The 27,942-nt window shown below is 43.8% G+C and overlaps 1 protein-coding gene across 2 annotated transcripts in view; it reads left to right on the forward strand.

Annotated features, from left to right (window-relative positions):
• Positions 1-265: 265 nt before the first annotated feature.
• RCAN1 (regulator of calcineurin 1) overlaps positions 266-27,942 on the forward strand; it is a 51,001-nt gene continuing 23,324 nt past the window's right edge. Inside the window, exon 1 of one of the 2 annotated variants that reach the window (XM_061627719.1) lies at positions 266-1,046. In XM_061627719.1, coding sequence (XP_061483703.1) covers positions 636-1,046 — 411 coding nt within the window. In that variant the 5' untranslated portion in view covers positions 266-635. The remainder of the gene's footprint in view (positions 1,047-27,942) is intronic. The other variant, XM_061627718.1, reaches the window with a different exon arrangement.

Below are 27,942 nucleotides of genomic sequence, written 5' to 3' on the forward strand. Positions count from 1 at the left end.
AGTTCAGAGTAGGCTTCTTTGGGTTTGCACTGTGATCCTTCAGCTGCTGAACTCTCTTTTTCCTTCTTCCCTCATTTGCTGTGCTTTCCCTCATTTACCCAGGAGTAAGCCCCATTGACCTCTGGGAACTTACTTCAGAGTAGGCCTCTTTAGGATTACATTGCCATCCCTCCGTTGCCGAACTCCCCTCCCTCCCTCCCTCCGTCTTGGCTGAGCTTCCCCCCAGACTTTTTGTTGTTGTTGTTTTTACTTTTGGGCTGGCTTCCATTCCCCTTCTCACCTCCTCCGACCTCCCCTGAAACTAACAAATCAGCTTTAGTCAATTCCACAGCTCCATCAACCAGGCTTTATCCCTAGCTCTGCTCAAGTTCTTGGCTCGTGCCAGTAGGTGAGATGAGGACAACAACACTTAGCGGTTAACGTACTGGGAGGAAGAAACAACCGAAGGCAGCGGACAGGTGGGAAGAGGTAATGTGAGCATTGCCCTAATCCAAAATGGCTGCCGCAGAGCCAACGCGTTTCAAGACGGGTCACCTGTTGAAGTTAGAAACCGGGATGTTTCATTGGCTCGGCGAGCCGGCCCTTGAGCCGTTGATTGTCGCCAATCTGGCTTCGGGGCTGAGGGGAAAGGGTTAATGCTGGTGCTGGAGTGGCAGCGACAGCAGATTTGTGTGGCTGCCTCACTCAACGCCTCAGGCAGGCCCGGCCAAACGGGTTTCGTTACCACCCTCGGCTCCTCCCCTCAACACGGCATGGAGGACAGGGGGGGCGGCGGTGGCTGGAGGGAGCAGGGGAGGCCGTACGAAGAAAAGGAAGAAGGCAAAGAGCCGGCAACCACCGCAGCCGAGGAGGCAGCGGCAGTGGCCGTAACCATTACGGAGCCAGAAGACGACGATGACAAGGAGGCTGCGTCAGAGGCGTCTCGGGAGCTTGACACGGAGTGGAGCTTCGTCGACATGGAGACGGTGTCCCTGCACGATCTGCCCACCGCGCTCATCGCTTGCAACCTGCCTTTGGCCGTCTTCTTCGCTGATGGTCCCTGCAGGGTGGGTGAGCGGACGAGGCGGGAGGAGACAGGGGGTGAAGGGGGCTGCTTCTCTCTTCAAGGGGGTGGCCGCTTGGGGGTTGCGGTGTGTGTACGTGAAAGAGATAGAGAGATTGTGGCGGTGGGGAGAGGAGCAGGAGAATGGATAAGCCGGTCCTGGTACAGCAAGCAAAAGGGCCCCGGAACAGTCAGGCCTCGCCCGCTGTCGCTCCGAGCCATCCGCGGGCGGCGGGGATGGCTCCACGGGAGGCAAACATGGCTAGTAAATAAGCCAAGCAAGCAAGGGTACTACACTGTAACCGATCTGCCGGTAAACCTGTGTGAAAGAAGGGAGAGCAACGGGTACTCTGTAAGAAGGCGCACAGCCCTTTCAGAGGAGTTTTTTAGAACGATGTCAACATTTTATTTAGCGCCAAAAGTTTGCTGGTGACCCTTGTTTGCGCTTCGTTAAAGAAAGAAGTGTCAACCCGGCTATCCCTAAAGCTTATCTAAATGGTAACTCCCCTTTCTCCTCGACTGGTTGGCCTAACATGCAACCAGGAGCCTGAGAAAAAGAAGACTATTCACTTCTTGGGATACATCTGTGCTGTTTGAGGGGAAGCAGGTGGCAAGTCATTGTGCCAGCAGTTATCCCTATAAGCCAGATTTGGGCCAGGCCTACTATTGGGTAGAACAAGGCAGTTGTTGCAGGTGTCAGATGCTAGGGGCAGGGGAGTGGTGTAAAGTGTTAGAGCTGTGTGTGGCACATGACATGCACTGTGTCCCCATCTAGTCTGCTGCTATCAGTTGTGGCGGCAGTGACTGTCTCATTGCCAGTTTTGAAATAAGATTCATCTGCCAGTCCAGTCAGACTGTGCTAGTTCTCCAGTCAGACTGTGCTAGTCCTCCATTTGTCTTAAGATAGAGAAAAGGAAAAAAAAGTCTCGGGCTAGCCCTGAGGCAAATGGACTGGCTGAGGACCAGAGTATGGAATTTCCTCCGTGTTTGTACTATAGGGATGCAATGGTACATACGTTGCCCCTTAAGTACGATCTGTTCCTGCGTCCACATGTGTACTGACTCCAAGGATACTACTGTTTGCCAGCAATTGTATGGGCCAGCTCTGAGTTCTTAGTTTAACAAAGGCTATGTGTACTCTGTACAAAACTACTACTGTAGGTCTCTGAGGATTTTAATGAGTAGATTTGCAGCAAAATGTTGTAAAGTACCTCTGACTTGAGCACTGTAGCAGTCTTTGTTCACTTTCAGGGGCTACTCTGACCAATCTGCTGTTGTGCTTTGGTGCAATTGAACTATTGGTAGCAGAAAGCTCCAACCAGAAGCACTGTATTGTGCTAGTGCCACTGGACTCCTGTTCTGGGGTGTCCAGGGTATCATGACAGCATGTGCAATCCTTATTCTGCCTATTCTTGGGGGTTTCCCATTTGTTGGAAAACAGTATCTTTCTGCATACCTGACTATGCAGACACCACCACCCTTTTTGATTCTCTGTTGCTTGGCATAGAAGCACTCAGTTGTTTATTTTATTTCTAAAATTTATACCATGCATTTTCAATGCCAATCCCCAGGTGGCTATTTGAGGGAAATATTGTCTCCACTTGTTACCTGTGATTCATAAATCTACTTAGACAGCTTTATCACCATCTCCTGTGTGTGACTTCTTTTGATATTACCAAGTAGCTCAAAGAATCAGGCAAGTGAAATGGCAATTTGTCATCTTATATTTGAAAGATACAAATTGACTCTCGCATCTTTAGGATCCATGGAACAAAAGGTTGTAACTATGACCCACCTTGGATGCGTGTTGCTATTTAAAATATCGTGTACACACATGGAGCTGTATAAATATGGATACATACAAATATTGGGGGAGGAGAAAAATGGGAACACAAGTGCTTCTTTCTGCTTCCTAATTCAATGTACCGTAATATCTGAAGTGTAACTTTAGAATCTCTCCACCTGCAGTCAGATCTTTGTCAAAAACAAGCATAATGCTGTGCTTTATCTCTCTTTCCTACTCATCCCCTTCAACCAACCAAAGCTATACATGTGTCTCAGAGATGCAGAAGGAAAATATTATATTGAATGTAATTCACTGGTTTTTGTTACATGGTGCTCGAAAGCTTAAAGAAAGCAAATTTTGCTGTTTGTTCTTCGGTGTTCTGACTCTTGATGTAACAAAAAAAAGCTTACTAACTGTTTATTTAGAAAACTGCTGTACTTTTTCTAGAATTAAGATTTGTTCCTGAAAGATCTAAATTTATAGTCCTTTTAAAGAGCATTTATAGTTGCCATAGCTACTGGCTTATTCAACAGCTTCTTAGGTACACTTAAGAAATGCAAACATATTTTCAAATATACTGTGCTGTTTTACTTTTTAAAATGATTCCTCTAAATGATTTCTCTTCATGGTTTTGTCAAAAGTGACATCAGACAGTCCTATGTTTAATCAAATTCTTATATAGTAGGTGATCTAGAAGATATAAATGCAGTTTTTACTTGCATGCATGTGATTCCACAACTTTTGTTGCTGGATCTCACTACTCTTTTGTGTTGATTTCCCAACATGTCAGACACTTTATTTTATCACTGGGAAAATGTAGTCCTTTCTCTAGGTAAGACAGCTTGTGTTCCTTAGTCTTTATGTACAAGTCTCATGGACACCACTGATACTAATGATGAGTGGCATATCTCCTTCACCAGCTAAACCCCTGTTTACCATGCTATCTCCTCTCGGGCCCTGCCAGGTCAGGAACCTTACGTTGGTAGAGAAATCACTTCCTGCTGGCTATTCACTTCCCCACTGTACAAAACCAGCACTCAAGAACTCTAAACCTTTTATCTTTATAAAAGATAAACTGCTGCTGCTCCTGCAGCAAAGCTAACTTCCAAGGGGTTTTGCCATCTACTTGGATAGCCTTCTGCTTTCACTGTCTCTTCAGTATAACTTGAAGAAGTGATGTCGTCATGCCTACATCCTTCTGATAAACTGAACTGGCTTTGTCAGGCTTCTAAGTACAATCTTTTACATGTCTACTCAGAAGTAAATCCCACTGAGTACAATGGGACATACTCCCAGGTAGGCTTGCCGCCTAAGTTGTGAGTCCCAGCTTTGTGCAGGTTCATGGCTTCAAAAAGACCAGGGAGTATGCATGTGTGTTATGTACTATGTTCAGAGAGCTGCCCTAAGAGTGTGAATCAATAAATCTCAGTTCATACTTAACCTCACCCAAACTAGGCTGCATATATGGCAATGCTAATGATAGTGCTGTTACTTAAAGGGCTATAATAAAGATTACAGAGATAATAGCTGGGATCCAAAGAGCCAGTTAAGGGGAATTAAAAGAGGTTTGCACTAGCCCAGTAGGATTTTTTTTTACTGTTAACAGCTGACCCCCATGCTATATACACCTGCTTTTAATACAGTTACTTATATTTTGAGAAATGATATAAAATTCTTCTGAGCTTACAGAACTAGTTTCATGGTTCTTTGCATCCTGAGTAACGTTTGTAAAGCACTAGGACCACTTGACATGTGCTGTATAAATGCTGTGCTTTATTATTGTTAGCAATCACATTTTCAGGGTTTGGAAATGAAATTATGCCTGGATCACCCACAAGGGGGCAAAGTAGCACCACTTATTTCTTTTTAAAGTTTGAGAGAGAGTGCTTGCGCTTTTAAAATTCTGTTTCTGACAAGCTTGAGTATCCACGCAATTTGTCTGTCAGACATATTCCTTGCCTAAATCGTATATCTGTCTAAAACCTCCTTGCAAATAACCACAGCAGTTACTAGCCCTCAGACTCATAGTAGTTAACTCGCTATGCACATCTATGTGTCTGTAGTGTTTTGGCCTGAAAAGAAGCAAAAGGACGCAGAGCGCTTCTAGAATGAGGGCTCTTAGTGCTTTCAGATCTGCTCTTTGCTGCATCCAGAATTGCCAGCAAGCATCTACACATGAGGGTTATAATAATAATAATAATAATAATAATAATACTTTAATTTATAGGCCGCCTATCTAGCCAATGGCCACTCTAGGCGGCTTACAATAAAACATGATAAAATACAATAAACAATAAACAATATAGCCAGTACAGTGTAATACAAAAATTACAGTATTTAGTAGATTGTTTCACTTGTACATCTCATTATGTTCTGTCCAAATAGTGGGTGTGAGTTACAGTGTGAGAAATATTTGTCTCCTCCCTTTCCCCCCACCCCTTCATGACTGCTTTCATTATTCATTTCCTGACCTTGTTCTCTGTCCCCTTACCCTTTTTCTCAGCAGTAATTAAAGCAACAGTTTCAACCACGAGTTCTTTCTCCCTCCACTATTTCCTTTTTTATTTTGCTGTTAATGCATGCAATTGAACTTTGTTATGTTATGTTACAGTTTATTTCTAGGCCGCCTTTTGGCCAAGAAGGCCTCCAAGGCGGCTTACACACAAATAAAAAACACAAATACAAAATACAAATAAAAAGAATACAATTTACAAAAAATCTAACTAACAAAATCCTAGCATTAAAAAAACAAACAAACCAAGAACAGCTAACCAAAAGCATTCATCTGTCTGGTAAAGGACAGTCCCCAGATAAATGTCACTAAGAGCAGGGGTGAGGGGGCAAGACAGGTGCAACAGCTTGCCCCGTGATGGTCCCAGCGCAGTCTCACCCCTGCAGCAGTCACTTTAGTGAAATAGCACAGATTTTTTTAAAAAAAGACTTATTAGCAAATACTTAACTTTGTTTTAAAGCCGCCTTCCCAAAAAAACTGCTGTGCTAAAATAATCAAAATAATAACTTAGATATCTTACCCTAACAATAACTTAGATGTCTGCAGCATTATGCCCTGGACAGATCGCAGCAATATAGAAATACAAAATTAAAATTGCTCAAAACAGTTCACAATCAGAAAAAAAAATGGGTTGATCCTAAAATATTCATATCTCAGGTATCATATGTCAGGGTAAAGAGGTGCCTCTTCAGCATATGACAAAAGCTATACAATTAAGGCTCCAGATGCACCATTGTGGGGATGACGTTCCACAGCATAGGGGCTGCCACAGAGAATGCTACCAGCCCTGAACTTCGGAGAGCAGTGGAATGACCAAGAGAGCCCCCTCTGCTGATCTTAACAGGTATTTGGGGCCTAAGTGTTTAAAGAGTTTTAAACCCTAATGCAAGCACCTTGAATTTGGCCTAGAATTTTAAAGCAGGGGTTATGTGAGTTCTTCATTACCCCAGTCGGTAATAATAATGCTTGCTGGGGATTCAAGTGGGGAGTTATAACCCTCGGAGAGCAAGCAGAAGGACCTCAGGCAGGGACTGCCAGCCTGCCGTTGTTTTAATAGTGCTTTCTTTACTGAGAGAAGACAGAAACCTGCTTGCTATAACTAAAGCTTTATTAAGAGAATGCTTACAAGATCTACCATGCTTGCTCAGGCTCCTCCCACCTGACCTTTACTCTAGAGCTCAGCCTTCAGATCTCCGTGGCAGTCTCCCTGTAGTTCCCTCTTGCTGGATGCAACTGCTACCTGTTATAACAGCCGTGACCTCTCACAGGAAAAGCAGGGAGCTGAGCACTGTGACTCCATTGGCCAGAGAATCTTAACTTTCCAGTTGCTATCTTCCATGAACCCAGCTGAAGCCTGTCTGCCTTCCTCCACACCCAAAGTGAGACTTTGAAGGGCAGCTTCCTCCCTCCACACTCGCATATACTCCCTCTTTTATAGTGCACACACCACACTACCATTTCCCCTTTTTATTTTATTTTTAACTTGTGCTAATTCATGAAATAGTGCAAGTGGTGTTTTAAAAAGAGAGGCATTAGCAAAGATTTAATCCTGCATTAGCTGCAGGAGGCAGGAGCACATCTCTACTCTGATGATAAAGTGTCCTTTGCAATGTCCTGTTACTTTGTCAACATGTGAAATGGCCATCCAACCAGGAAATGCACAGCAAACAATGAAGAAAAACAGACATTTCAATCGCATCATCAGACTGCCTTATCTGTTTGAGAAGTGATATGGCTGCCAGAAAAGTTGCTCTGGGATAAACTGAGAAAGGGAGAAAATGGGGGAATTGCAGCTAGGAATGGGAAAGTGTGTGTGTGAGAGAATTACGTCTTTCCTTCCTTACGTTCAAACCCAGGGAAGGATGATGTGAGGCTCTGTAATATTAGGGAAAATCCAAAAAGAAAGTAAAAAGAGACTTTCTGGCAAGGCTTTATTGGATGAAGTCCAATGGAAGTGAGTGTGCTGAAGAAGAGCAATCAAAGCTTTGACTTCAGGATCAGTCCAGCTGACTTTATCCCAGCAAGACTTCTCATAGAATCACCTGGATTCAGAGGTAGAAAAATGAACACTCCGTGGAGAGTTCCAAAGGCTAATAAGACATAGAATCTGCCAATAAAGCTGCTTCTGAAATCCCACCACTTGCATGACCTCATAGAACTTCTCAGGAATATCACTGGGCTCTTTATCCCTTATCGAAGACCATTTATAGTCTTAAAAACAAAGGTTACATAAGAGTAGGGTGGTCCTGAAAGGGGGAATTCAGGTACACTGAAAGAAAGACTTTTGTTTGGTTCTTGCTTAACAAAAGGAGTCTAGGCTTTAGGTGAAGTTTAAACTACTACTTGTAAGGGTGCACAGAATCTCTGGGGTCTTGAAAGCCAATTGATAGGTGATACAGTGTTCCTTTTATTAGGTTAGGAACCATAGGAAGGTTGAACATTAACCATGTCAGTGGTTTCCATGCTAGTGTATACAGTAGGGATGGTTAACCTGTGACCCTCCACGTGTTGCTGGACTCTAACTCCCACCATCCCTGACTATTAGCCATGTTGGCTGGAACTGATGGGAGTTGGAGTTCCAACAACATTTGGATAGTCATTAGTTAGCCACTCTAGGTATAGTGTGAGCACCCTCTTTTCCATTTCAAAAGAGCAGGGGGTGGAGAAACTTTTTCAGCCCAAATCTTCATTTCCTCATGGGCAACTCCAGGAGTTTCATGCCAGTGGTGAGTGGGGCCAGAAGCAAAATTGGACAGAGCAATGGAAGTGACTCTTGTTTATGTCCACTAGGCTAAATTCCAGCCATAAAAAGTCAGAGGTTTGATATATCCATCCAGGCAGGCACACAACAGGCATGATCAGAGTACAAGGACATATTCCAATCAGACCAAAGCACTCAAGAAGGGCAATAATGCCTGTGAATGGTATGGCCTGGAGGGCTAGATAGAGAGGCCTCAAGGATACCATTCAACCCCCAGGCTTGAGGTTACCCACACCTTCAGTAGATTGTTTCCATCTGAAACTTTGAAGTGCATTTCATTCTAGTTTGCTTGCTAGATTATTACTAGCTCATCTTACCAGAGAAAATGTAGCTCTTTAAGCTAAGGTGCTCATAGGGGACTCATAAAATGGCAGCAAAATAGTGCTGTCTAGTAGTGTTAGGTTTCATATTGCTGCAGATATTTGTTTTTAAAATAACGGATTATTTGTAACGGGGGGAAAGTTCTGCAGTGTATAATTTCTTTAAGCGTTTTAACAGGTTAATCAAGCATTTGATCCAGTACAGAAATGGAAGATAAATACAAGTTTATTCCATTCATGGTTTCCCATTCCAATACCCTCAGTCTCCATTTGAAGTTGATTATTTTTAGAGTATCTGAAAGAAAAACTCCACAAAAGGTTTTCCACTTCCATTATTGTCTACTACTTCCTTCTCTCTATATTTCTAGTCCTACTGTTTTTTAGTATGTTGGCCAAGGTGTGGCCAGGTAGTGGATTTATATAATGTCTCATGACTCATTTAGTGGCATGTTTAGTAGCTTTTATAATTTTTGAAAATGTCATTGAGATAAGTATACAGTCTGTTTGCTAGAATAGGGAGGACACAATAAAGGCTTGTATTCATTTAATGTGAGTTCTGTAATGAATTTGTAGCCTTGAAAGGAAACATGTGGATGGCAGGCAGGTGATAGAGACCCGTGATTTTTGCCTCCCAAGCAAAAAGTAGGTGCTTTGCAACACTTCTCATGCTTTCAAAAATCTGCCTGGGTTGAGATTAACATATGTGGTGTTGTCACATACCATTGGTACAAGGTGCCTTTTTCTGGTTTTGCTGGATTCTCCCCTCTTGCATCTCATCTCATATGGAGCAGAGAGTATACAGGACTCCAGTGGGGAGGAAAGTCCCCTTGTATGAGTACTTTTCCATTTGTGATTCTTTGGATCAAACCCAATCTATGCTGCAGATGATAGAAAATGCATTGGTTACAAATAATCTTTTGTTAAATCCGTGTGTGTGGGACTGCAGCCTTTGTTTAGCAGCCCAGTCAATATTCATATTTTAAAATACTGCTTTAAAAATATTTCATTAATCATTCTGAAAGATAAAATATTTCATAAGAGTTTCAGTTTCTCCCAAACTTCAAATGCATCCATTTTATGGAGGGAGCACTGAAGAATTTCTCCGTAACTTTTCTGTAACATCCTCCGTATCTCTACTCATATTTAAAGATGAATAGTATTTTCAGAGTGACTAAATAAACAACCCTCTGCACTGTTTACATGTAAGATTTAAATTTTACTCTGCAAATGCAGTTTGGCTAATTCTGGAACTCGTCTGTGGTTTCAAACAGTATGAGCAAGGAGCAGTGTGTTTTCAGCACCTAAAAAGGTGGATTCTCCTCAGCATTTGTATAAGCTCAACCAACCTTCCCAGTTGCATTAAATACAGAAATGATTAACATTCTGGGAAACTTGAAATTGTGAATCTTCGTTATCCCTCTGGAATCCGTAGTGATGGTGTTAAATTTGGGTGTGCAAAGAAGTCCCCTCTCCTCACCATGCAACTAAAGGTAAAACTTGTATTTTGGCAGTAGTAGCACAGATCTTTTGAAAATTGTGACTGCCCAGTCAAGACAGCTTTCCATCCTTTTGATGCCTCTTAATTACCATATTTGTTATGGTTTCACTTCCTCTTAATTTCCATATTTGTAATTTTTTTAGAAGTGTTTCCTTGCCTAGATGTGTGTGATTGTTAAGATAAACGTTTACATGTGCCATGTTCAATGTCTGCTTATTTCTGCTGAGTAGCTCTCCCAATTAAAGGCGTATCTGAACATATGATTTCCGCCAAGTGTCTGGGGAAAATGTTTTCATATTAAAATTAAAAATAACATTAGCAGCTTTGGAGCACTATATAGAGAAGTAATGAGGCAGGCAGCAAACATGGTGATTGCAAGTTAGATGCTTGGTAAACAGGAGGGCCTCTTTTCCCTTCCTCTAATCTGTCTGCCTGGAGATGTTGTTTCCACATTTCTCAGTCCTCTTGCATGGTGAGAGATGGATGTCATGTAAAGGGGAAAGGGGTAGATAACAGGAAATCTGAGGAAATTGACCCATGAATCATTAACATATCTTGGATTTTTTTCTTTGCTTAAGGAAACCAATTATTTATAGCTTTGCATTTTGCATGATTCTAAGTTTCCATTTGATGCTTTAAGAAGATTATTCCATTTAATCCTTTGTTGCCTGTACTTAACCAGTACTAGTTTGCAGCAGCCCTGCCTTGAGGTATCATATGACATCTTATTTTAAAGGTCATTGTGCAGTTGGTCTTTGATCGCTGGGGAGAAAGTCCTTTAATGCCACTTCTGGTATCTATTGTAAGTTGTTGTTTTTTAAATGACAGCGCTATCCATGAAGAAATACTGCTATAACCAGTTTTTCCAGTCTGGATAGGCAAATAGGGCAGAAAAAATCTCAGGCCTCCAAAAGGAGCCTTAAAATTCTGGAATACAAATAACGGACAGAAAAGTTACAGTATGCACATCAAACTGTTTAAATGGCAGAACTTTCACACTAAGTGCCAGTTGCTAATGAATCAGTTATTATCTAGTACTTTTTACATGGCCCATATATAGCTTTGGAAGGAGGCAGCAATGTGATCTCACTTCCTTTAAACCCTCCTTAAAACCCACCTTTCCCATGAAGCCTTTGGCTGAGTCCCTACTGCAGCTGACTAAGCCTGTCACCAATCCTATGCATGTGCAACTGAAACAATTACATATTCTTCCCTGTTTGCCCCTGCCTTTGCTTCCTTTCCTGTTTTCCCTGGACTGAATTTTAGATCTCAGGTGCTTCAGAGCAGGGACCTGTCCTCTTGTACTCTGCAAAGTGCCAAGCATATTGATAGTGCTATATGAATAATATTAGAATAATAATAGTTTTTTTTTAAAAAAAAACCCACGTCATACACTCATACACTCAATCATCCATTGTGATCCACTGTTCCCATCTTTGCAAATGATATGAGAAAACAATGTATTTGATAATTGGTAAAATCCAAACATAAGCATTCATTAGAATAGAGAAGTGAGCAGCATGTACATCTGAGTTGACTGGAAAGAGTGTACTGTTTCTTTTTGTTCCATTATAAAATGGGCATTGACGTTAATACAGCTTTATTTACAGGAATCCATCAATCTTTACTTTAGAAATATATAGAAATCTAGTATATAGATCATATATGTAGTGTTGCTTATATATACAGTATATAAGCCCCCTGGGGCAATAGTTGTTGATTCTGGTAGCAGGAGTGCAAGTTTAACATTTGGATCTTAATTTAGTAATTCACAAACTATTGCTTAAAGAAGAAGTTGTGTGGCTTTTTCTCAAACTCCTACTCATTTCATATCTACAATAAAAAAGATAAGGTCGTGTTTCCAAAGCCAATAAATTACACCACAGTCCTACCATGTCTGCTCAGATATAAGTCCTATTGCATTCGATAAGGGCTTACTCCCAGGTAAATAGAGTTAGGATTGCAGCCTTGAATGGTCAATCTTACTTCAGTCTTGTAATGATGGTTCAGTTAATTTTTGTTGAAGTGGGCAGTACCATAATTATGTAGGTAGTTGATCCTGTGCTCCAGGAAAGTAAGCTGTGCTGTGTCTTTTGGAAATAATCCAGTAATTCTGTGATGCACCATATTTTCAGTCTAAATGTTCCTTGGGAACTCAAAAGCTTGGTCACTATGTTCTGATAATTTGGTTGGTCCTAATAAAGATATTGTCCGACTGTGTAAGTTTAGAATTTTTCCTTACAGATCAACGTGGCTTACTTTCCTTTTTATTTTTTTAAGTTGATTTTATTGGTTGTCTTTTGAAAGTTTGAATCAGAAACTAGGGATTGCATTTTCACATTTTAAGCTCACTTCTGGGCTTCTGCTGGGAGGAAGGGCGGGATATAAATAAAATAATAAATAAATATATTCTGCTACTAGAAAACTATGTGGAAATGATCAGTCACAAAAAACGCTGCACACTTTTTTGTTACTATTTTTTTACATTTCTAATTAAAGGGGGCAGCAGAAATTACAGTGTTTAACTTTAGTTTTCAGGAAACCACAGTACATGTTAAAAATATTCCTAGCAATTTGAAATGTATTTTTCATTAGGTTCATGAATGAAGGAGAGGGAAGAACAGTTTAAACAAGGAATATGGTTTTGGATGTAGAGCTGAACTGGAAAGAATGAAAACAAAGTATTTAACTCACATAGAATATAACTTGATATTTGAAAAAGTAGGGGAAATTAGCAGTTGAGGTTAAAATTCTGATGTTCTGATGTGCCACTAAAATCAGCGTTACCCAACCTTTTTTGACCCAACGCCCCCCTCAGATTAAGTATATGCCAGTGCTTCCTATTCTTCCCTTAAAATCTGAGTAATACATAAAAGGTATTTTCAATTATTATTACTGATCGTTTTTATCATGCCTTTTTATTGCACTTAGATTACACATTGAATTCTTAGTATGATTTAGTAATATACATACATAGTTATAGAAAAGTAAATAAAATGAGATTTATTATAAAATACTAGTGTGATCCTTGAGCTTGATGAGTTTTGGCTAACTTCACAATATCTGGAGTATACTTGGATAGTAATAGTCTTAAGTCACCACGACTAACAATATCCAAACGGTTTCGATTCTTCACTAGTATGCGATTCACTGCACTAAATCCTCGTTCAACGAGATAAGAAGATGGAAAGGCAATATAAAGAAGTTTTGCTTTTCTCCATAGAGCAGGAAATTTCACATGATGTTTCAGCCACATGAATTGATGTCCTCTGCTGTTGAAGATTTGCTTCGATTCTTCATCATTTTGAAGCTCAACAATTTCTTCATGCAAACTAAGTTCTTGGTCTTCTCCTTTGCAAGTGAATGGATTTGTTACCCAGACAGGTATTTCCAAATCAATCAAATCTTTAAAGCGATTCTCAAAGTCACTCAGTGACTGCAGATGTAAGCAATATTCTTCCAACTCAGTCTAAATAAGATGCTTTTATGCTGCTCATGGTAGGAAACTGCAAAAAAACTCTTCTGCCAGTGTTATGTTTAAACAACTCCAACTTCATGATAAAAGTAGATATCGCAGTTTTTGCCTCAGCTAAATTGAAATTATCACCCTGAAGCTGATTCAGCGTATTCATTTTGTCATAAATGTCGGCCAAATATGCCACATCTCTGTGCAAAAGTTTAACTTTCTCGCATAATTCACGGTCAACAGACTGCAGAAATTCTATAACTGTTTCAAATAAAATACAGAAACGTTTCAAGCATGAGCCTCTGGAGAGCCAGCGCACTTCAATATGAAGAAGGCGGCGTTCAAACTCCTCATCGTTGTCTTCACACAGCTGACAGAACAATCTGCTATTTAATGAATGTGCTTTAATCTTGTTTATCGCTGATATTACGATGGCCATAGTTGAATGAAGCTGTTGACTTAGCTTTTTGGCGACAAGATGTTGACAGTGAATGACACAGTGGATAGAAAATAGATTTGGAATTTCTTTTCTTAAAAATGCGATTAAACCCGTGTGGCGACCTAGCATTGATGGTGCTCCATCTGTTGCACATGAGATGATATTCTTCATTGGAATCTCTTTGCTCTTTAGATACCGTTGTAGCTCTTCAAACATTAACTCTCCCTTTGTGTTGGTCGTCATTGATTTGCAGAACAGCATTTCTTCATATGCTCCTTCATTTTTGATAAATCGTACGTAGGCCATTAGCAGTGCTTCATTGTCTCACACCATTGTTTCATCCAATTGTATCCCAAATTCATGGTTGCACAGATCTGCACACAAGATTTGCAAGCGTCTGCAGTGGCAAGAGAATGCATACCGCAAAAACTTCCTACTGCAAAGGCACATGCCGCTCCTGCAGGGTCTTGCCATCTGACTCAGACCCCCTTGTATGTTGATGAGTTCACAGCTCTGTAGTTCTAGCCTCCAGCTTACATGTCTTGAGAAGGCGAGATGTTGTGAAAACAGCTGAAAAACAGATAAATAAACATACTTCTCCTCACCCCGACCCTCCAAAAGAACACAGCTTTCTCAGCTTTGAAATGCCTTCTTATCCTGGCTTCTCATTAAATCCTCATAGAAGGAGTGAGGGTATGAGGATATTTAAATTAGGGCGAATCAGAACGTAGGAGAGAAACCTACCTCAAAGAACAGGGCAAAATCAACACCGTAAGGTAATAATAGAACCTCCTCATTTTTTCCACCCTGCCCAAAGAAATCTGTAGGTTACTTACCAGACCGAGCCTACAGTCTCCCTTCTTTTGTCTCTGGGGATATAAGCAGATCATGGGGGCTTTCCCCTACAGCTCAAGAACTCCCACAGGCAACCCTTGCCTTCATTCCCCCAAACATATCTAGCCACCATCGATGTTACTGGCAAAATAACCCGCTTTACTCTGAAGTAGCATACATGTGACTTCAGGTACAGTTAAGTAAGCCTGGATTGGATTGGCTACATCCTCCTTATGTTTCAGTACTTTAGCTGTGGTAGGTTAGTGTGGGGCAAAGAATGACGCTGTGCTTCCGCCCTTCTTTCTACTCTATCTGTGGACGGCAAACTTAAATGCTTCATCTTCAGACCGCCAAATGTCAAGGCCCCCCGAATGAACCCAAACGCCCCCCTAAAGTTTGTAATGATGCCAATGCCCCCCTGAAAAGCTGTAACGCCCCCCTGGGGGACTCTACCACCCACGTTGGGAATCGCTGCGCTAAATGAAATTAACTGTCAGCTGCTTGAAAGCAGGGGTGGGGGACCTCTGGCTCACAGGCCAAACTTGGCTCACCAGATTTCCTCATTTGGCCTGCCAGGCCGCTTTGGGAAAGCCACAGCCACCCACCCATCACCTCATACCGCGTGACTCTTTGAAGCCATCTCATCCTGGTCCTTTCAACTTCCATTTCATAGGTTGAAAAGGGCAGGCCAGGCATTCCAGGCTTGAAGTCACCCTGCACTTTCAACTTCCAAGGCTGAAAATTACCTCATGCTAATCCTTTAAACCTCCGATTTGGAGGTTGAAAGATTTGGCGCAGGGCAGGTTTTCCAAGTCTTGTAGTGCCCCTCCTTTCAAGCTGATGCTTTCTCTCGGAGCTTGAAAGGAGAGACCCAGGGAGGCTTGGAAAGCTCAACCCATGCTGATTGTCTTCAGAAGTTGCACTCTAGAAGCTCAAGGGATTTTGACAGGTTGGCAGGACAACATACCTGTCAATAGTGTGAGGTCATATTGGTGTGATGTGATTGACAGGTGGTTTGCCCCACCCAGCCTACAAGCCATCTTTAAAAACATGTTAAAACAAAACATCATTAAAACATCTTAAAAAGCAATTCCAACACAGACGCAGACTGGGATAAGATCTCTACTTAAAAGGTTTGTTGAAAGAGGAAGGTCTACAGTAGGTGCCGAAAAGATAACAGAGACAACAAAGATAACAGGCACCTGTCTAATATTTAAGGGGAGGGAATTCCAAAGGGTAGGTGCCACTATACTAAAGGTTCACTTCCTGTGTTGTGCAGAACGGACCTCCTGATAAGTATCTGCAGGAGGCCCTCACCTGCAAAGTGTAGTGATCGACTGGGTATATGAGGGGTAAGATGATCTTTCAGGTATCCTGGTCCCAAGCTGTATAGGGCTTTGTACACCAAAACCAGAACCTTGAACTTAGCCTGGTTGCTAATAGGCAGCCAGTGCAATTCTTTCAGCAGCAGGGTGACATGTTGGTGATGATCAACCTCCAGGGTGGCGGCACATAGTGTGCATTACAGTAATCCAGCCTGGAGGTTACCAGAGCATGGACAACAGTGGTCGGGCTATCCTGGTCCGGAAATGGCTGCAGCTGTCTTCCCAGCCAAAGCTGGTAAAAGGCACTTCTAGCCACAGAGGTCACCTGGGCTTCTAGCTACAAAGATGGATCCAGGAGCACCCCCAGACTACAAACCTGCTCTTTCAGAGGGAGTACGATCCCATCCAAAGCAGGCAACTGACCAATTACCCGAACTCAGAAACCACCAATCCACAGCACCTCCATCTTGCTAGGATTCATCTAGCCCACCACCAAGTCTAGGCAGTGGTCCAGGGCTTGCACAGCCTCTCCTGATTCAGATGTTACGGAGAAATAGAGCTGGGAATCATCAGGGTACCGCTGACACCTTGCCCCAAATCTCCTGATGACTGCTCCCAAGGGCTTCATAGAGATGTTAAACAGCATGGGGGACAAGATGGTACCCTGCGACACCCCAGAGCACAACTGCCAGGGGCAATCACCCAGTGCTATTCTCTGAAAACAACCCTGGAGATGGGATTGGAACCACTGTAAAATAGTGCCTCCAATGCCCATATTACCAAGTTGGCCCTGAAGGATACCATGGTAAATGGTATCAAAAGTCACCGAGAGATCAAGGAAGAATAACAGGGTTGCACTCCCCCTGTCCTTCTCCCAATAAAGGTCATCCATCAGGGTGACCACTTACCAGGGAATAAGAACCATTACGTTTGGTGGGATTTGTTTCTGAATGAACTTACTTAGGGTTGTATCTTAACAGTTTAGTCCTATGCATGTTTACTGAGAAGTAATTTCTATTGAGTTCAGTGAGATTTACTCTCAGGTGAGAGTGTCTAGGATTGTAGCTGGGCAGAGGAATCCAAAGTGGGGCCAGCAGGGAAGCAGTTCTGTCTCCAGATTCACAATCCCACTTTAAGCTGGTGCATTTTGAAGGCCCCTTGGGAGTTTGAATGGACTTTGGATCCTCTGAAACACCTTGTTTCAGGGCTTTCCAATTGCTTTCACTAGTGGAAGAGCTCTGAGTGATAGCTTTTGGCCACCTGAGTGAAGCTGGGGCTTTTGCCATGGGGCTGCAGCCAGTAGCACCCATCTTCACCAACAGAGGCCAGTTGAGAAGCAACTACACACCATACACACAAACACGCCATCTGCATTGGGCGGGGGGGTTAGGATCTAAAATGAATTGTTTTCCCCATAAAAAATGACACAAGCAAAGTGAGTAACTGTGAGGGAGAATGGGGGAGAGGTCAGCTGTCTTGATTTCAAAACGGTTTGGTCATCACTGTCTAGCTCTGCCCACTGGTGTGTACACAGAGTTAATACGATAAAAAAAAAAAGAATCAACAGAGATGTGTACAGCTGGATGCAGGCTCGTTTCAAACTGCACCCATACAAAACAATCTCACTGGTTTTTAAGGACACTAGTGTGCATGTAGCCTAAAACTGCTGAAGTAATCTCACTCCCCTTGTTTGCAGGGGGTAGGGGTACAAGCCAATCCCACAACTTATGTGGGTAAACCATGACTGCCGGATTTTCTCTCCGTCCCCCCTCCAGTGCACCCTAGCTTATGTTCTTGCTGATGGGAGGGTGTTCCAGTTTTTAGGTCACTGTATCTGGTGACATCAGGGTTGTTATTTCTCACAAATCTTAAATGAAACTGACCTAGAATTCTCCAGAGGCAATGACTGCATCTGTGAATGAATTCACTAACTTAATTTTGTAAGAGGCATTCTGACCTATATCTGAGGGATAGCTTTGTTTTGTAATATGCTTATAATTACCATGTGTTTTAAAAAATGAATTCCTGGTTTTAGATATGGAGCAAGCTCTGTAGGAATCACTTCACCTTTGTTATTCAAAGAAAACTGGGTAAGCAGTCTTACAGCTCATTCTCCATTCTGCGTGGTAAGTCTAGCTAGCAATTCTGAAATAAGGAGGTTATGCCTTGGGCCTGTAAGAAGACAATAAACTACTGGGTGGGCAGCAGGTCATAAAGAATGGCTGTGATGGTAACAATAACAGCTTGACTACTTCTGAGGATTTGACTTGTGTTCCCATTTCAAGTTGCATTTATAACAGATATAAACATGACTACATGTTCTTAAAAGTTTCCTGTTTTTTCATTTAAAAAGGGAGCAGTCTATGTGAAATGTTTTTCCAGCTTGCCTGGAAACTGGAATGTATTTGTGAATCACCTGTGGAAAATGCTATGCAATGATTTTTTTGTTATCTGGAAACAGTGTGACTTTCCATAGTTTTATAAGACATGTGGCGCAATAAGAAAGGGCTACAGACATTTATTGGCCAGCCCTTCAAATCTGTTCATAATTTCCCACCCGAGTACTCTTAGTTGCAGTTTCCCATGTTTCATTCTTTCCTCAAACAGGAAACTTTTATGAACGTAAAGAAAAACAGTTGCAGATTTTTTTTAACCGAGGAAAATGACATACAAACTATTTTAAGAAGGTGAGGAGGAAAGGACTAATGAGGATGTTTTGTAAGTATCTAAAACAGAAGAATCTACTATACCATGCCTATAGTATAGTTTGGTACATTATCTGCTCTCAGATTAATTTTCTTTTTTACAAAAAGTTTAAATATGCAACTTTTTTTAATCAAATGGCATCTCCCCACACCACTCCCCTAGACTTGCAGCTAAAGCAGAAGAATACTCCTAGAGGGAGGATGGGATAGATCAATTGTTATTTTTTGGTAAATTGCAATCTTTGTGTGTATTATGGACTGATTAATATACACAATTTTAATTAATGTTTTAAATACGTTTGTTCAGTTTTGACCCTATCTGGACACAGATAGCCTGACTTCTGTTATCTACACTTTGGTAACCGCTAGGCTTGATTACTGCAATGCGTTGTATGTGGGGCTGCTTTTGAAGACAATTCAGAAACTGCAGCTGGTGCAGAATTTGGCAGTCAGAATGCTCACTGGGGCAAGACAGTCTGAGCACATAACACCAATTTTGGCACAGCTGCACTGGCTATCAGTTAATTTCCATGCTCAATTCAAAGTGCTGGTTTTGACCTATCAAACCTTACATGGCTCAGGACCCCAATACCTCAAGGACCGCTTCTCCCTATATGAACCAACATGGACCCTGCGTTCAGCATCTGAGTCCCTTCTTTGTGTGCCCCTTTAAGAGTGGTGACACGAGAATGGGCCTTCTCAGTGGTGGCCCCCCACTTAAAGAATGCTCTCCCCAGGGAGGCATGTATGCCTGGCACCATCATTATCTATTTTTAGGTGCCAGGCAGAATCCCGTTCCGTGCCCGGTACCTTCCGGGCAAAGGGGCGAGTTTGCGGCCGAATCCGAAGCCCAGGCCGCTATCAGGAGTGTGTGTGTGTGCACACGGCGCACCGGCACGCCAGCGTGACACACAGGAAGGAGGCGGGGCGGCTGAAGGCAATTTAAGGCCACTCCACCAGCCTCCCGCCCTCCTTTGAATTTTGGCGGCGGCGAGGCTTTTTGGCGCGGCAAGGCCCGCAGCGCTGTGAGGCCTTCCAGCACCGGCAACTTGAGGCGGTGGTGAGGCCATCTGACCGGCGGTGGTGAGGCCATCTGACCGCGGGAGGCCTGGCGGCGGCAGCGGCAAGGCCTTCAGAGAGCGTGCGTGGCGCATTCAGCACATGTGGAGCTTTCCCTGGCCTTTCCTTAGGCCAGGCCTTTGCGTGCAGCGGCGGCGGCGGCAGCGGCGAGGCACGGCAGCGACCCTGGGAGTGGCACAGCAGGCACTCAGGCCAGGACATTTAAATTTGTTTTTGTGAGCTCTTGCTGGGGGGGGAGGCTAGCGCTAAGGGACGGTCAAGCTGGCCTCAGGCCCCCACCTCCGACTTTAGCAGAATAGTAGCATAGGTAAAGCTGGGGTGGTGGTAACATAGGTAAAGCCTGGGCGGTGGCTGCGCGGGTAGAGCCTGGGCGGTGGCTGCGCGGGTAGAGCCTGGGCGGTGGCTGCGCGGGTAGAGCCTGGGCGGTGGCTGCGCGGGTAGAGCCTGGGCGGTGGCTGCGCGGGTAGAGCCTGGGCGGTGGCTGCGCGGGTAGAGCCTGGGCGGTGGCTGCGCGGGTAGAGCCTGGGCGGTGGCTGCGCGGGTAGAGCCTGGGCGGTGGCTGCGCGGGTAGAGCCTGGGCGGTGGCTGCGCGGGTAGAGCCTGGGCGGTGGCTGCGCGGGTAGAGCCTGGGCGGTGGCTGCGCGGGTAGAGCCTGGGCGGTGGCTGCGCGGGTACAGCTGGGTGGTGTGTGTGTGTTTGGTGCACTGAGTGGGGCAGCTACATGAAGGGGAATTTTATCCTACCTAAATGTCCCATGTGTATGTCTCAAGGATGTACCTGTACAAGGATGTACCTTGTACCTGCTTGCAGAGGCCTCAACAATGGAACAGAGCCAATGCACTTCATGTGCTGTTATTGCTAGGATTATTTTACCATTTACAGGGATCTCGGACCCTGGAGAGGGAGGATTGTAGCTCAGTAACAGATCACTTGCTTTGCATGCAGAGGGTTCCCAGGTTCAGCCCTCAGTGCCTCCAGTTAGGGCCAGGAGATACTTCTATTGGGGTCCCCTTTCCCATTACAGAAAGTGAAATAGGAATAGACTCCTTTTCTTGATACTGAAGTGTATTTTTAGTTTAAATTAAATGTTATTTTTCATTTACCAATTACCCAGAGAGGTAATGGGCTATCGGACAGCCATCTTTGGGGATGCTTTTATTAAGGGATGTACTGAGAAGGCCATTCCTCTTCCACACTGTTTTTGCAAACCAGGAAAGTTCAGAGAGGGGCAAAATTTGCCTGCACTCCCGCACCCTCCTGCTGCCCGTGGCCGCTACTTGTTTGTGCAGAATACCCTAAAGATGCTCTGTCATAACATAGCGGCCATTTGGATGGGAGCAATGCTATGTAATTACAAAGAGCAGAGGCTTTTTGAGGAGGGCGGGTGGCAGCCAGAGATAGAAAGGAGGCTGCAGGAGCCAGTAAGGATCCCAGTTAGTGCTGTAACCTCACCTCCAAAACTACCTCAACTCCAAAAATGCAAAGGGAACTCATCCCCTCTTTTTCACTGTTAAGCTTCTCCTCCCCAAATACGTTCTTCAAAACCCAAGTAAAAATATACAAACCTTTCCATCAGTTAAGTCCCATACACCTCAGTCCCAAAACCCATTTAATCTGCGATATTCTGAGTAACCATACATAGGGTTCTGCTGTATGTGTGCAGTCACATGCACCCTCCCGTGGGAAGAGGTAATGATATACTCAGGGGGATTTTCTCATAAGTAAGTATGCATAGAATTGGTCCAATTCATATTTTTCTGAGTAAATTATTTAAACATAATGGAATTCTTTTCAGCAATCATGTGCAGGCTGCACATTTGCTTGCATCTTCTCTTTAGCTAGTTTACAAACTGGTCTGTGGATAAGCACTTGTCCTGTGCTTTTAAGAGTCATTTGATCTGCAGACATTAGAAGATGACATTGCTCAACTCCATGCCATCTAAAAACTGCTGAATACGAACCTGCAATTATTTATTTATTTATTTATTTAATTTATTTAATTTATATACCGCCCTAAGCCAGAAAGGCTCTCTGGGCGGTGTACATAAAGGATAAAACAAGCAAGATATATAGATACAGTAAATATAACAGAATCAAAAATCAAAACAACAAGCAACAAAAACCAAGCAACATCAAAATATAACAATAAGATACTATTTAAAATACACTATAAAAACAATTATTAAAATACATTTTAAAATGCCTGGGAGAATTAAAGGCGCAACAACAGGCTAGAAGGATATGTGGGGCCAGGGCCCCTCAAAGGAGTGGGAAGCAGCCCCCAGCAGAGGCTGCTCAAGAAAAGTGTCCCTTCCCAGCTAAGCTCGAGGTGCTATGGACCTTGCTTGCAGACTGCCCAGTTATGGGGAGACTCGTTTTATTAGGCAGGTTTTTCTTTATTATGCGTTTTTTCCGGATCCTATACGGTGGCCCCCGGCTTGCCCTTATGGCCAGCAAACTTAAATCAGTCTTAGGTATGGACGCACTGGTCCAGAGGAGAATTGATAAAGACATACAGTTGGGCAGGGTTATTGGCCCCTTCCCATCATCCCCTACCTCTGCTCTCACAGTGCCCCCCCCGTATAGTGCCCAAAGTGGCAGTGGGCGAAGTCTACCTGATTCACCATCCGTCATACAAGTGGGGTCAGTCAGTGATGGCTTCATACCAGATAGGCTATGCACAGTGCACTGCACTTCATTCAATATAGTGCGCACCTGTGGCAGAGATGCCTTATGGGCAAGTGTGGCAGCTAATCTGCCGGCATTGCCAGCTGTTACACACGGTGGATTTTGAGCTGCTGAGTTTTGCCTTTTAGGTCAACTATGCAGCAGAGCATTACATATGGGCTGCTGTATTCTTGCATGGAGCACTTCAGCCCCTTCTTGGAAGGGACAGCCAGGAGACGAGAGGCCCCAGAAGCGGTGGGGCACTATTTTCATGATTTACAGTTCTCGGGTAGGGCAGACTTTGGGTGCATGTTAGCGCTTGATGGCACAGTTTATAGCATAGCTATTAACTGGGGAGTTCTTTAGGCAGCTGGGAAAGTGGAGGATCCTGCCCCAGTGTTCACCTTCCAGGGTATTAAAATTGACTTTTGGACCCAGGGCTGCAGGCTGCCTGGGAAAAGCTTGAACTGTTGCAGATCAAGATCCTGGATCCCTGGATCCAGGGGCTGGGAAAGTGTTTGCTTTCTGCTCTTCAGGTATTGGGGGCCTTCTGCGGTGGCGTTTATGGTGCCATAACAGGGATTTCACAGCCTTACCACAGGTTCAGGGTTTTGGCTGCCTTATGCACCAACCTACGGTGTGGCCCCCTCCTTTCCTGCAGTGCGTCAATGGTGTTTCAGGTAGAGGAAGGACCGACTCTGCTAGTCCCATGCCGCATACTGGGAGATGGGGGAGGGGAGTCAGAGATGGCCAGGGCAGGAGGGGATTCCTGGGAGTTAGGGGATGGCAGGGGCTATGCAAAGTGTGGCCTATTCCTATGAATCACGTCCTGGAATTCATCACGGATGGTAGGAGTAAAGCTTGTCTGTCAGTGTGTCGCAAGGTAGGCTGGCAGGGGGCTTTTAGGACCATTCAGATGTCTTGGGATATGTCAGGTGCTGGCCAGCTGGCCCATGCACACCCCCATACCCCTTATCCTCATCCTCCATGTTCACCTGACCCGCCAGGGATTGTTGATCAGAGAGGTGCTCTGTGACCATCATGCTTCAAAGCTCAGCAGTTGCATGTAGCGGCCCTCACACTTAATTTTGGATCCTTCCGGATGGGGGGTGGGGGTGTTTTGGGGCCAGGTCAGACTTCCCTTCGAGCCATCCTGGGGTCCAAGGTTTGTTTCCAGGCAGACCAGGGGTACAAGAGTCACTCCACATTATTTTACCCTCCCCTGGACTGGACACTTCCCCATGATGGCGTCATAGTGTTTTTGGCCTGAAGCTATAGGCCTGGTTGCCTGATATTCAGGGGGAGGGATCTTCCCTCATAAAGTTTTGGTCTAGTGTCGCAGTGCCTGGGAGCAGACCCATGGGGGTTTGAGGGTCATGCTCCTCCGGAATTGGGGTTGCCTACCCGGCAGCGGAATTGCCTACCTGGGACGGTCTATTTTGTTTTGGTATATGCAGGTGCAGGCCGTCGGGAGGTGGAAGTAGGGGGCGCATGGAATACATTCACCCCGGGGGCGAGTCTGAAGGTCCGGGACCCAACTGTTCACGATTGTTTCTGTTTTGGCAGGTTGCTGAACGGGGATGGAGCAGATGCGCAGCCTACTCTGCAGCCATGGCATGATCTCATAGGCTGGCCTTGGGGCCACAAACGCACATTGGTTCACAGCTGGGCCTCTGATGGTGGGCCACGGTTTGGTGGCTGGGCTGACAGAGTATGCGCTGGAATGGTCTCCTACCCATGTCGTTCCAGCAGGGTTCAGGGCGGAAGGTTCTGCAGGTGGTGGTCATTCCCCTGGGTGGGAATTACCTTGGTTACTGAAGGGCAAGACATGTGAGGACATGCAGTTGAGGCCACAATAGCCACTGGTCGTCTGCTGTGGTCAGTCAGGAAGGGGAAGGCCCTCAGTGGCAGGCATGTGAGGACATGCAGTTGAGGCCTCGGTAACCTTGGGTCATCTGCTGTGGTCAGACATGGAGGGCAAGGCCCTCAGTGGCAGGCATGCGTGGACATGCAGTTTGTGGGGTAACGATGGCATCTTCCTGATGAACCTGCAGAGGTTATTGGGTGTGGGGTAAAGGGAGACTAAGCAGAAGCTTGTCCCCCTTTTGTGGCAAAGAAGTGCGGGAAAAGATTTAAAGGGAAAGGGCAGCTAGGTGACACCTTTAGGCACCTTTGGGGGCGATTGGCGGTCTGGGGGCCTGCAGCTCAGGGCTATACGGCCCGGGGGGCAGAACACGGGCCGCCTTTGGGGCCAACGTGCCTCATCCGCTCGGAGTTTCAGGGCTCCGGGGGGCGGTGATGTGGGTTGGACCCCCTACACATCTTCAGGGTGTGGCCTGAGCTGAGGTCTGGCACAGGGCAGCCCCGTGCTCAGGCAAGGTTTAGTCACCCTATGGCTGCAAGCAGGCTTTGCCTGGATCATCAGAATGCTCCCGCACTTGATTTCCCCTCTGCAGGTTCATTATTCTAATTGATTCCGTTTAATAAAGTGGCCCATGGTTTAACCCAATGAATGGTGTTTGTGTTTTATTTCGGCAATAGGCCGCAAACATTCCTCTTCTCCCAGACATTCAGCTCTTAATGTTTGGAGAGCTTCTGACATTGTAGCCTCTTTGAGGGGGTGGGTTGTCTTACCCTCTTAACCATGTATTGTGTTTTTTAACTTTTTAGTTGTGTCAGTTTTATATTGCTTTTAATCTTTTTATTGTATGTCACTTTGTGTTCATTTTTATGAAGAAAAGTGACTAATAAATTTAATAATAATAATTTAAAATAATAATTTCCTATTTTCAGACTTCTTCTCAACTAAGTTGACATATAAAAATAAAATACAGTTTAACCTGGAAACTGAAGCTGAATTTTGGTTAGCAAATAAGGGTGAGATGTGTTAGACTAACTTGCAGATGAAAAGAACTGATTAAAACTGTATACGTTGGATACTGCTGCTTTATTTTTGTTTTTGTTTGTTTGTTTGTATCCCGCCCTTCCTCCCAGCAGGAGCCCAGGGCGGCAAACAGAAATGCTAAAAACATTTTAAAACATCATAAAAAGACCTTAAAATACATTAAAACAAAACGTTACAAACTTTTTTAAAAAAGCTTTAAAAACATCTTTTTTAAAAAAAGGTTAAAAACATATTAAGGAAAACATATTGAGCAATTCTAACACAGATGTAGACTGGGATAGGTCTCAACCTAAAAGGCCTGTTGAAAGAGGAAAGTCTTCAAAAGGCACCGAAAAGATAACAGAGATGGTGCCTGCCTAATATTTAAGGGGAGGGAATTCCACAGGGTAGGTGCCGCCACACTAAACGTCCGGTTCCTATATTGTGCAGATTTATTATTATTATTATTATTATTATTATTATTATCATCATTATCATTATCATTATATTATTATATCCCACCTATCCTCCAAGGAGCTCAAGGTGGCATACTTGGTTCTTCCCCTCCCATTTGTCTTCACAACAGGCCTATGAGGTAGATTAGTCTGAGAGAGAGAGAGAGAGAGAGAGAGAGAGAGAGGTCACATAGTGAGCTTCATGGCTGAGTGGAGATTTGGACCATGGTTTCCTGGGTCATAGTCTGACACTCTAACCTCTACACCAAATTGGCTCTCTTTAGAAGCTACAGCATACAATAGATCTTACATTTATTTATTTAAAAGATTTGTACGCTGCCTTTTGGGGTCAAATCCTCCCTTCTATGATTTTTATATGTGATTATTGTCATGCATTGGTTGTGAAATGGATCTGAACTAGAGGCAAATAGTTACCTTCAGTGGCCAATTATAAACTGAACTGTAGAAATGGTGTTGTGGCCTGGTGTTTGTATATTTCCAGTTATGCTGGGCTATTTATGATTTTTATGTTCGCTTTTAGTTACATGAAATCGATGTTTTAAATGGTCTCATGTTGTACTGTATCAGTTAAGTTTTGATGTGGATTTTTCTAAGCCTTTTTGTAAAGAATGTCGCTTTAAAAGCTGGTTACAAATCTGTTACATAAATAAATAGTAAATAAATAACACACTGTGGGCTTTTAGGCCAAAGTGACAGCTCAGAAAGAAAAAAAAAACTGGACAGATTTTCAATACTTGATTGATTTTTTTTAACCTTGAAAGATGCTTTCCAAACTTGAGATACTGACTGCTTTAAAAGTCAATTGAATTGGGAGCTGATTGGTCTCTTTATTGGTAAGTGTCAATTGCCACTGGTTTCGGGGAGGGTTTTCTGATTTTCTGGAGGTGTTTTCACACATAGAGCTTAAAGCACCCTTGCTTTAATCAGATTTGTAATGCAAATCTAAAACCCAACAAGAGCCAGAATGTTCATTAGCATTGCAAATGCCTCCGGTTGGAGCCTTTGTCTTTCCGCATGAACGGTGCTAACTTCAGACTTAATAGAGATGCAAAAAACATGATTTAAGCCTCCTCACCAGATGCCCCTGTGTCAAGTAAACAGAGTTGCAATACTTGATTCCCGGCAGCAGTAACTTGCCACTTACAGGGAGAGATGAGGTGGCTGGGAGGTCAGTGGGGTGCAGGTGCACTGGTGGAGCCAAGCCAGCACTCCCAGCGATGTGCTCAGATCCTGGCAATTTCTGATCACCTCTTCCTTCCTCCTCTCCATCACGGTACCAACAAGGACGCCACTGCCAGTGGGCTAGTGTTGTGGCTCTGCCCCAAAGGGCAAGCCGCTCCGAGTGGGGAAGACACCAGATCTCTGTGCCTGCTGAGTCTGCAATCCAGGTGCTAAAGGCTGATGGACAATTTCATTATTTTGGAAATGTAAAGTTTTGCTTTCCTTTTAAAATTGTGCATGATACTATATAATAATGCATTGGCACATGCACTATGATTTGTGGTGGAAAGAGAAGATCAGGAAACTTATCAGTAACCTGATTATGATTAATGTGACTGTATTAGATTAGTATGTATTTAAGATGCACTAACCTTTCTGATTAGTTGCAAGACTTTCTTTTCTGACAGATCCATGCATGGTAGTAATTGTTAGAAGACGTACAACATCTGGCTGGTGTTTTCAGGGAAAGTCCAGTGGATTTGTTGTGCTTTTGTCCAATAGGACTTATTGGGTGAACATTGGTAAGACCATCCTCTCCTGGAGAGTTCATGTGTGGCTCCACAGGGCTATGTGTTGATCACCAGGGCTGTTTAACATGTGTATAAAGCTGCTGACATTATATATTTATATATTTATATATTTAACAAAGCATCCAGGAGCCACTATCTCTGACCTGTACCAGTGTTTAGGTGAGGTCAAGTGGATGAGGGAGAGTTAAACCTACGAGATCCAGACAAGACAGAGGTGATGCTGATAGGGAATGTCTATGATGTGAAGCAAGACTATTTAAATCACGGGGTGGGGGTATCACCCTGGATTTTAGGAGATTAAATGGACTGTGATCAGTGAGGTTTCTGTAACCTCAGATCAGGTTAGAGTCAGGGGGTGCTCCTGGATCTGGATCTATTTTTTGAAAGGCAGGCTGG

This window comes from Rhineura floridana, chromosome 5 (genome assembly GCF_030035675.1).
Source record: "Rhineura floridana isolate rRhiFlo1 chromosome 5, rRhiFlo1.hap2, whole genome shotgun sequence".
Lineage (NCBI taxonomy): Eukaryota > Metazoa > Chordata > Lepidosauria > Squamata > Rhineuridae > Rhineura > Rhineura floridana.